Genomic DNA, 11,561 nt, shown 5'->3' with positions numbered 1-11,561 from the left:
GGGTGTGGGATTCTTGGGACCGGCCGAGATAGAGAGAGAAAGAGAGATGCTGTGAGAGTTTGGGGGTATTTTTGGGGTTTTGAAAAAAAATGTATAGTTTTTTTAGGGTTTAAATTATTGGTTTAGAAATCAAATTTTTTGATTTTCTAAGTATAGAAAATCAAATTTCCCACTTAAAATTACCTAAATTATTATATTTTTGCAACAAAACTACCTACTCCCATGAAATTTGGGCTGAATACAATTTGTTTCACTTGTTTTACTAGCTTAAAATAATGGCTAATTATGATTTTTGTCCCCCTGAACTTCGACATGTACTGATGCCCCTGAACTTTTAAGGTCGTTAATGCTACCTGAACTATTGAGATTGTTGGATTTAAGAACTTTTTGTTTAATTTCATTTAATTTTACTATTTCAATAATATTTTATGTACTAAACTATGCTCTCCAGATTTTGATATATATCAAATCATGCCTCTCGAACTTTGAAAAGTACTAAATAATGCCTCTTGAATTTTCATCCATATTAGACTTTTTTATTAAAATTGAACAAAAATCCTTAAATCCAACAATTTCAATAGTTCAAGGGGTATTTTTAACGACCTTAAAAGTTCAGGGGCATAATTTAATACATGTCAAAGTTCAGGGGGTAAAATTCCTAATTAGCGTAAAATAATTATTTAGAATTTTTTAAAAAATTGTAGGAGATTCTAAATGACTACATCACTCGTAGTTATATAAAAAATTTGGGGTTGTAATTAATACATGTGTCAAAACTCCACAAATAAATAGTTTTGAAACTTATTTTATACAAATACAAAACAAGTTGTTTTTAAATATATTTTTTAGTATTGTAACTCGAAACGTATAATGAGAATCATAATTTTTTTAACCTAATATAATAGTAGCTAATTAGCTGTGGCAATAGGCACATGATTTGGTAATATGTTAATTTTTTCATTATTAATCCATTGAATTATTTTATTTAGATGGTTTTTGGTTAGAGGTAATAAAATAAAATAGAATAGAAAAAAAAATTATTTTATTACTGTATTTATTTGCATTTTAAAGTATTAGAATTTGGAATGACATTCTAATAAAATGACTTTTCCATTATTATAGTAGAATGACATTCTATTTTGAAATTGAAAAAAAAGCCCATTCTAATGTATGATCAGAAAAAATTTAATAATTTTTTATTAAGTTTTTCATGCATTTTAAATTTGATTTCATTATATTTTTATTTGGGGTAAGTTGAAAAATACTATTTTTATTAATCAATTAATCAAATTACTTCTAATTTTATATTTAATTGACCCATACCTCTTTTTATATGTATTGTACCCAAAATACATGGAGAATATCTTAAAATGATAGGGACAAAATTGATACAATATTTAAAAAAAGAGGTAAAAATGATAGACTTTAAAAAAAAAGAGTAAGAATAAAAGATGACAATATAAAAAGGGTATAAAGTGTAATTTCATATTTTTATTTCTATATACATTCTCATTTTTATTTTTATATTTTTATTCCTTCTAACCAAATGTAACCCGATTTTGTCAAAACAAAAATTATGCATTTAAATTTAAATTCATTCTCAATAAAAAAAATGATTTTATTCTATTCTTATTTCTATATATTTTTTCATTCTTATTCTTGTGTTTTTATTCCTCCCTTTATTTATTTATTTACTTTTTATGCAGGTGAAGTTTCTTGGCAAGATTAGACACCCTCATTTGCTTGGTATGATGGGCTTTTGCCTAGAGCCCAAATGCATTGTTTTCGAATACATGCACAATGGTTCTTTGAAGGACACTATATTCTCATCTTCTTCGTGTGGAGCAATTAGGGCTCTCTCATGGCACACTCGGATCCATGTTGCAGCACAGATTTGCTCTGGCCTCTCCTATCTCCACCTGGCCAAGCCCATACCCATTGTCCATTCCCAACTCACAATCTCCAACATTTTTCTCGACCGCAACCTTGTTGCCAAGATTGATGGATTTGGGCTTTCACAAGCCCATCATGAATCCCACGTTGTATCCGATGTGCAGGCCTTTGGGCTTTTGCTTATTCAGCTGTTGACTGGTAGGAATTGGGCTGGGCTTGTGGACGAAGCTATGCTTGTTGATAAGGCTGCCCTTGTCCAGGTCTTGGATAAGACAGGTGGAGCGTGGCCATTGGATATTGTGGAGAGACTTGCCTTGTTGGCATTTAGATGTTTGGGCCCCACAAAGTTGAAGGTGGAAGTGGTGATGGAAGAGCTTGAAGAGTTGAAGAAAAAGTGTGTTGAATTAGTTGATAGAAGAAGAGGTGAGATTAGCAGTACTGATGGAGGAGAAGGACATGAGTCTTGTGAAATACCATGTGTGTTCCTTTGCCCTATATACAAGGTAAGTAAGATCGTTGAGTTTTGTTTTGTATCATGACATAAATCTCATCCGTATATACTCTTAGCAATAGGTAATAGGTATCATTCTCTAAATTCATTAGGTAATTAATTTAAAATTATTAATTTTATTTTTATTTTTAGGATTTAATTAGATATTGAAATTGGATCATATTAGTTTTAAAGTCTAAGTTTCAATTTTTTAAAATAGTTGAAAACTTATATAACTATCTAACAATGATTGTGTGTGACACACTTGTGTACTATATCATTAGTGATGTGGTTCCATACATTGTTAGATTTATTCTAATATGGTCCCTGAGTTTTTGCTAAATACAAGAAAGGATCCAAGTTTTCATAAACTAAATAAGGCACCTTTTGTTATGTTAAAAAAACAAAAAACAAAAGAAAAATCCTTTAACTTAGTTTTAATGAAGTAATTTTTTAAAATGACCAAAATACCCTCTATACGAATCAAAATGTCTTCTACAAGACTCCCTTCTCCACTTATAGTGCTCTTTAGAGTGCTTTCAGTCGGCAACAACGACAAAGAAAGTCAAAGATTACGACAAAGGATGAAAGAAGTTAGCAAAGACGACGAAAGTAAAAGGAAGTACGATGCACGACGGTGAGTGATATACCTCTGTTCTTGCTCTGAAAGTAAAGTAAGGTTTAAGTTCATCTCATTAGGTCTAAACAAATCTGAATAATTGATGAAAGTTTTAATTTTGACTATTTAAAATCAAAGTACACGGAATGGGGTTGAGTTTGGGTAATGTGTATTAAAACAGTACTACTACAAAAAAGACTTTTTAGTTTAGTTTTTAAGTAACATATAAGATATTCTTCAGTTGGTGTAACTAATGCTATAGCCGTAGATGCAAATACTGACATTTTTTGCTTCACTCATTAACAGACACTAAAATATTTTTATTTCGGTTTATAACCGAAACAAATAGTAATACACAGCGATGCAAATTGGTTTTTTTGCTTTGACTATGAACCAAAGTAAAACAATAAAAAAAAAATTGAATCACCACGATAACCACCACCGCCACCACATCAAACCATTCAGATTTGAACGAAATATAGAACCAACCCAGAAAGAACATATAAACACAATAGATCTTAAAACGAAAATACAATTTATATCACAATTCTAAAGTTGGAAAAAGAGGGAAAAAATTAAAAGAAGAGATCTAAAAATAAGATCAAAGAAAGAATTAAAAAAAAAAATGAGTTGAAGCTTGGGCGAGGCGCTGCTTGGAATTTTTGGGCTTGGGTGATGGGGCCGTCAGAGCTTCTGTGGTCGGTGTGGTTGGGATTTTTGAAGCTTGGGCGCTGGAGCTTCTCGAGTTCAAGCCATCAAGGATGAAGATAAAGACATAGAGAGACAGAGAGAATGAGTTAAAGCCGACAGTTAGGTTATTATATAGGGGAATTTACATGGTATACTAACTTTTGCCATTTTTTTACAAAAGTACTGTTAGGCGGTATTTTTTACAATTTACTGTGTTTTTTTATAAGTTTCATAGTGCAGTATACTGTGTCAAGTTTTTACTGGTATTCTACTATTGTTTTACTAGTGTTCTACTGTTGTTTTGAGTTGTTCTTCTTTGTGTTTTACTGGTGTTTTATAAAAACACAGTATTTTTAAAAAAAAATTCGTGTAACAGTATTTTTGTAAATTTCCCATTATATATCACTTAGGTTTAGGTTTTCATTTCAGGGTATTTTAAATGGGCTTGAAATAAGTGATTGTGATGTTTTTTTTTTTATTTCAAGTAATTTAGCGTCGGTTGTGCATTGATGCAAAATTTGCGTCGGTGCACAACTGACACAAAAAACATGTAAACTGTTGCTAAATGGTGTGTTTGGGCAATATTGACACAAAATTCAACCCTTCATTTGTGTAATTTTCTTTTAAAAGTTCATCTTTAGCGTCAGTTTTTGTTTTGTGTTGAAGTAAGAATCGATGTATTAATTATTATTTATGTCTGTTAACAATCGAAGCAAAAAAGTAATACTTGACTTTAATGTTGATCAACGAGTTTGACCAGATACGTTGACTGACACAAACTTCTTTTTGTAATAGTGAAATCTCAATGATCAAAATAGATTTTGACCATTTTAAAATCTAAGCATTATTACACCAATAGTCTTTTAATTTTAAACCATAAAAATTAACAAAAATAACTAGCAAGGAAAATGAAAATGAGAAAACAATTTGAACCAAAACAAAACTAAGAACCATATCTACATTAGAGAAATCATAATCTAACTAAGAACTATATCTACATTAGAGAAAGCTTAATCTACATATATGAATAAAAAAAATTAATTTTAGTTCTAGATTCAATAAGGCAAATAATTTATATTTATATTTAGATACATAAATGTATTTATAGTGACTTATAGTTACTCAAAAAAAAACATCTATATATTCTATAGTAGCAGGTCAAGAGAATCGAAAATAATTGCACATATCATAATCAACAATATTAATTTTTGTTAGAGAGTTCCACATTGATAATGTGATGAAACTAATATCATACATAACCATACACTTTCGCATCTTAACATGGTATCAGAGCCAAACTAAAAAAACTCTAATGAATATCTAATTCAAATCCAAATATCGGTCTAAAAAGACGAGCCAAAAAGAGTTGCTTGTGATTCTGGGATAGTGAACTAAAAAAAATAGTCGTTGTGAGCCAAAAAGAACCACTTGTGATCGAGACGTGCAAGATTGGTGAGCAAAAAAAAATGATTACCATCTTGAAAGGGATGTTAGAGAGTTTCACATTAATAATGTGTTGACACCAAAACAAGATAAAAAACCTAGTCAAATAATCATCTATTAAAATCTTAAAATTTAAATAACCCTAAAATTTCAGTGGAAGATAACATTACTATATGAATATGAACCCTATATAACCCCAGAAGAAAGAAACTTAAAGAAATACATTTACTTTAAAGAGATATGGAGAAAAAATTAAGAGCTTGTGAAGGAGAAGATCATGTGAAAGACTCTTTAACAATAATTTTCAAGGAGAAAAAAATATCTTAATATGTATCGTAGAATAGAGCTCTTTATAAAAAGAATTATTTTTTTCGTTTAATATTTATTAAGGTTATTAATTGGTTATTTTTAAATTTTTTAAAAAATAAAAAATAATATTAAAGAAGGTGATAACCAACTAACTGATGTTGGTTAGAGTCTGTTAGTTTCAGTTGTTCCACTTGTCTATTTTCTGTTATTTTTGTTATGTTTGTTTAGCTTGTAACTTTGTATATAAACGATTGCTTCAGTAATAAAATTGATCAAGTTTCTCCTCAATTGTTTTCAAGAAAACACACTCTGTTTTCTCTCTCTTTCTTTCTCTCTCTGCTATAATTCTTCATGGTATCAGAGCCATTGACTAACGTCAATGGCTTCCTCCAGTGACCACTCGTCCCAAGCTGGAGCTTCCGATCCTGTCAGTGTGCTGGCTCAGTCCTCCTCGACGGCACAGAATTGGAATCCCTTCTCAAATTCTCTCACTGCTTCTCTGACTTTGAAGCTTGATCGCTCAAACTTTCTTTCATGGAAATCGCAGGTCATACCCACGGTGATCGGTCATGATCTTGATGAATTGCTTCTCAGCGATTCAGCTCCTCCTGATAAACTCATAAATGGCAACGACAATCCTTTGTATCTGCAATGGCGTCGCAAGGATCAATTGTTGCTGTCCTGGCTCCGATCCTCAATGACAGAGGGAATCTTGGCCACTGTTGCATGCTACTCCACTTCGCGCTCTGTTTGGAAGGCACTTGAACAGAAGTTTGCTAGCCAATCTAAGGCAAGATTACTTCAACTTAAATGTCAACTAACCAATCTACAGAAAGGTAATCTGTCAATTTCAGATTATGTTGACAAAATTAAGTCTGTATGTGATTCTTTAGCCATTGCTGGACATCCAGTTAATGATTTCGATTTAATCTTGCACTTGCTTAATGGGCTTGGTCCCGAGTTTGATTCTGTGGTGTCTAGTATTACCTCTCGAAGTGAAAACTTGTCTCTGGAAGAAGTGCAAGCTCTCTTGATGTCCCATGAATCAAGACTTGAAAGACACACCACGGTTTTGGACATCTCAACAAAAATGGCTGCAAACCTTACTTTGGGGTCAAGAACTGGGGGTAACAGACATTATCACAATACTGGAAAGGGTCAACATACGGATAATGCTGGAAAAAATGGTAATCGTGGCTATGGATTCAGATCTGTCAATAACAACAGGCCTTTGTGTCAAGTGTGTATGAGATTTGGACACACAGCAGCAACTTGTCACTATAGATATGACAGAAATTGGGTCACTCCTAAAGCTCCCCACCCTCAGCCCCAAGCAAACCTTGCTGAACACACCATTGATTATGATCCTCAAGCATTTCTTGCACAAACAGTTCCAGATTTTGGTGATGATGAAGGCTGGTATGTGGATACTGGTGCAACAAATCATATTGCTCAGTCCACTGATAATCTTGAATCTATCCTTCCCTATTCTGGCCAAGAAGCTGTAGCTGTGGCTAATGGTAAGAAATTGATTATTTCTAACATTGGTAAAGCTACTCTTTCTTTCAAATCTTGTTCTTTGAATCTTGATTCTGTTTTACACATTCCTACTATCACTAAAAATTTAGTTAGTGTTTCAAAGCTTACTAATGATAATAATGTTTTCTTGGAATTTCATAAAACTTGTTGTTTTGTAAAGGACAAGGAAACGGGGGCTGTCTTACTCAAGGGAAAAATTAAAGATGGTCTCTATCTCTTAGGGGATGATAGCTCAAATCTCTCTCAAAAGGCTCTTCAGGTGCATTTGGCTACTGCTGCTAGTCCATCTGTTTTCAGTTTGTGTCAAAATAAACATTGTACTCAAGATTGTACCTTGGTTGACTCTTCAACCTCTACTTGTAATAATCAAGATAATAAAGAGTCATTTTCTTTCTCTCCCACTGTGTACAATTCTACAGCTTTAATTGCTCAAACTCTCACTGATGTTAATGTTTGGCACACAAAACTTAGGCACCCTGCACCTGATACTTTAAGAAAAATCCTCACAAAAGCCAATATTTCTTGTTCTCTTAAAGATCTTAAGTTTTGCAAAGCATGTCAATTAGGCAAAAATCATAGATTACCTTTTCCTCTATCTCAATCTCGAGCCACTCAACCTCTTGCTCTTGTGCACACTGATTTGTGGGGTCCCTCCCACATTCCATCTAAAGAAAACTATAGATACTATATTGTTTTCATAGATGATTATAGTAGGTTTTCTTGGATTTTCCCTCTTTCAATCAAATCTCAAGCATTTGAAACCTTTATAAAATTTAAGAGCCTTGTTGAAAAACAATTTAATCTTCCCATCAAGGCTGTCCAAGCTGATGGTGGGGGAGAATTCAGACCTTTTGAGAGATTTTTAGCAGATCAAGGCATTAGATTTCAGCAACCATGTCTCCATACACATGAACAAAATGGTAGGGTTGAAAGAAAGCATAGGCATATCACTGAAACCGGTCTAACTCTTCTTGCTCAAGCTGGTCTTGATCTATCCTATTGGTGGTTTGCTTTTCAATGTGCAACTCACTCTATTAATCGAATGCCTACTCCGGTTCTTCACCATATCAGTCCTTTTGAGTGTCTATTTCATGAAATCCCTGATTATCACATTCTTAAGCCTTTTGGTTGTGCTTGCTATCCACATCTAAGACCTTATCATCATCATAAACTTGAACTCAGATCTGAAGAATGTTTGTTTCTTGGTTATTCACCCAAACATAAAGGTTATGTTTGTGAAAATGCTACTGGGAGAATTTTTATAGCCAGGAATGTCACTTTTAATGAATTCTTATTTCCTGCTACTAACAATACTCCTACTGTTGCTAAAGAAACATTTGAAACTGCTGGCTGTCCTACTATGCAATTTTCTACTGGTTTTCCACAGGTTTTCAGGTCTGATGTTCCACTTATTTCAGCTGCTTCCTCATCTGGTTCTGGTGCTGATACTGCTCGAACTGCATTCGAAAATGCTACTCCCACTGCTTCTACTAATGTCAGCAACTCTGTACCAATTACCTCACCAGAACATGTGACTGCTCCTACTCCTTCTAATACTGCTGCAACTGAACCAACTGATGCAACTCCTGCTACAGCTCCTGTGCAACATTCTGTACCAATTCTTCCTATATCTAATGCAGCAGTTTCAACAATACCAAGAACTCATTCTATGGTGACTAGATCTATGCGAGGTATATACAAACCTAAAGCTTACATGGCCACTAAGCATAGACTACCGGAGTCTCTCAAACCTCGAGAGCCTAAATCTGTGAAGTCGGCTCTTAAAGATCCTATCTGGAATCGATCTATGTCAAGTGAATTCTATGCTCTCAAAGCAAGAGGGACTTGGACTCTTGTGCCTTATGAATCTCATATGGTCCTAATAGACAACAAATGGGTTTTTCGGGTTAAGTTAAATGCAAATGGGAGCCTTGATAAATGTAAATCAAGATTGGTAGCACGTGGATATCTTCAACAACCGGGCATTGATTTTGAGGACACATTTAGTCCGGTCGTTAAACCTGTCACGGTCAGGTTAGTTCTTACTCTTGCTGTCAATTTTAATTGGGAAGTAAGGCAATTAGATGTGTCAAATGCTTTTCTATATGGGGATCTTAATGAGACGGTTTATATGACCCAACCAAAAGGCTTTATTGATTCTCAATATCCCCATCATGTTTGCAAACTAAACAAAGCTATCTATGGGTTGAAACAAGCGCCTAGAGCTTGGAATGACAAGCTTAAAACCACTCTGTTCAGCTGGGGTTTTACAGCTTCTCGTGCTGATACTTCCTTGTTTCTCTATGGCTCGGGTCCTAATCAAATAATACTCCTAGTCTATGTTGATGACATATTAATCACAGGGCCTAATCCAAGTCTTATACAAAGATTTATAAGTGATCTTAATGCAGTTTTTTCTCTTAGAGACATGGGTGAAGTCCACTACTTTCTTGGAGTTGAGATTCATAGAAGTGAAAGTGGAATGGCATTATCTCAAAGCAAATACATAACAGACCTTCTTGTGAAAGTGCATCTTGAATGTGCTAAGGTTTGTTCTAGTCCCACAAGCTCTTCACATAAACTGTCTCTTAAGGAAGGGACTCCTTTTGAAGATAGAACTCTTTATAGAAGCACGGTTGGCGCATTGCAATATCTAACTCTCACTAGACCCGATGTAGCATTTATCATAAACAAGTTATCACAATTCATACATGCCCCAACAAACACTCACTGGGAGGCATGCAAAAGACTTCTCAGATACTTAAAAGGGACTCTCTCACATGGCTTGTTTTTGTCTCCAGCAGCTAGATTATCTATTGAAGCTTATTCCGATGCCGATTGGGCAAGCTGCCCCGATGATCGTCGTTCTACAGGTGGCTATGCTATCTTCTTAGGACCAAATCTCATCTCGTGGTCTGCTAAGAAACAGCAAGTGGTTGCTCGGTCTTCCACAGAATCGAAATTTCGTGCTCTAGCTAATACTGCTGCTGAGTTGAAGTGGCTGCAATCTCTTTTTACTGAATTACAGGTGGTCTTAGCTGATATTCTCATTATTTGGGTGGACAATCAAGGTGCTGCAGCCTTAGCTGCTAATCCGGTCTTTCATGCCCGCTGCAAACACATCGAAATAGACCAACATTTTGTTCGTGATCAGATTCTCAACAATGAAGTTTCTGTTAGATATGTCCCCTCTGTCGATCAAATTGCTGATATACTCACCAAGTCTCTGCCCAAAGACCGGTTTCACTACCTCAAAAACAAACTCAAAGTGGCTTCCTCCCCTTTTCGTTTGAGGGGGGATGATAACCAACTAACTGATGTTGGTTAGAGTCTGTTAGTTTCAGTTGTTCCACTTGTCTATTTTCTGTTATTTTTGTTATGTTTGTGTAGCTTGTAACTCTGTATATAAATGATTGCTTCAGTAATAAAATTGATCAAGTTTTTCCTCAATTGTTTTCAAGAAAACACACTTTGTTTTCTCTCTCTTTCTTTCTCTCTCTGCTATAATTCTTCAGAAGGTATTTTGGTCTTTTTGAAAATTTATTTCATTAAAACTAAGTTGAATGAACTTATTTTTACCATTTTACATAGCAGAAGGTCTCTTGTTATATTTATAAAAACTTGGGGTTCATTGTTGTATTTAGCAAAAATTCAGGATACCATATTAGTGGCCTACATTATTATTATGTTGAGACAAACTATCATTAATGATTTGTGTTTGGGAACAATGATTAATTAATTAATGAACCCAAATTTGATGAGTAGTTCTTATGAGTTCAGGATGTGATGAGAAATCCACATGTAGCGGCAGATGGTTTTTCATATGAAAAGGAAGCTATTGAAGCTTGGATGAGAATGGGAAAGGATACTTCACCCATGACAAACTTAAAGCTCAAACACAACTTCCTCATACCTAATAACTATCTCCACTCTCTCATTACAGATTGGCACATTAAAAGATCCATTCCACCACCTTAATTAAATATTATTTATCAATTAATTACTACTATATAATGACAAACACATAGTTCACCATGCATATGTATTACTATACTATTAGCTTGTATTTATTGAGTGGAAACAAAGCTCTCTTACATAATCTACTATTGTTTGTTGATTTCCCTTTATATGCACATATACATATCTTTCAAAGAATTATCATCCCAAATCTTAAACTAATAAATAAAATAAACTCAGTTTAGAAAAAGACAAAAAATAATTCTAAACCGCCAAATAATCCCATTCAAGTATTGTCATATCTTTATGTATGATTATAAAACATTATTACTCAATAATAATTGTATAATATATTAAATATTTTGGGAAATATTTTTAAATGGTCTCCTGAAGAATCTATTAGAGGCATATTCTTAAATCCTCTACATCCGATTCCGAGGCAGTGAGGCAAACCGTGACCCTAATTAGATATTATAATTAATGCACAAATATTGGGACACATTAAGTTTTTTATATATTAATGTCAGTTGTTTAGAGGTTCCCTTACGTTATAACATAGCCGCAATTGGTCATAGTTATAAATAGAATAAGCAATGATGCCAATAAATGTCAATGGCATGG

At 33.8% G+C, this 11,561-nt stretch overlaps 1 protein-coding gene across 1 annotated transcript; it reads left to right on the top strand.

The window, feature by feature from the left end:
* Window positions 1–1,553: 1,553 nt before the first annotated feature.
* Window positions 1,554–11,214, top strand: LOC133037326 (putative U-box domain-containing protein 50). The gene is made up of 2 exons (XM_061114359.1): window positions 1,554–2,396; window positions 10,764–11,214. Exons 1-2 carry the CDS (start codon window positions 1,701–1,703, stop codon window positions 10,959–10,961), a joined length of 894 nt encoding a protein of 297 aa, XP_060970342.1. The 5' UTR covers window positions 1,554–1,700; the 3' UTR covers window positions 10,962–11,214.
* Window positions 11,215–11,561: the final 347 nt, after the last annotated feature.

The sequence above is a fragment of the Cannabis sativa genome, chromosome 4 (genome assembly GCF_029168945.1).
Source record: "Cannabis sativa cultivar Pink pepper isolate KNU-18-1 chromosome 4, ASM2916894v1, whole genome shotgun sequence".
In the NCBI taxonomy this organism is placed as follows: Eukaryota; Viridiplantae; Streptophyta; class Magnoliopsida; order Rosales; family Cannabaceae; genus Cannabis; species Cannabis sativa.
Note: the sequence above shows the minus strand (reverse complement) of the source record. Positions and strands in the feature narration are given on the sequence as shown.

What these genes read in the sequence shown, in the direction of transcription:
- LOC133037326 (XM_061114359.1), top strand. Translation starts at nt 1,701, where the DNA reads ATGCAGGTGAAGTTTCTTGGCAAGATTAGACACCCTCATTTGCTTGGT. An exon ending in TCCTTTGCCCTATATACAAG is followed by an intron (nt 2,397 to 10,763) that starts GTAAGTAAGATC and finishes TTATGAGTTCAG; the next exon opens with GATGTGATGAGAAATCCACA.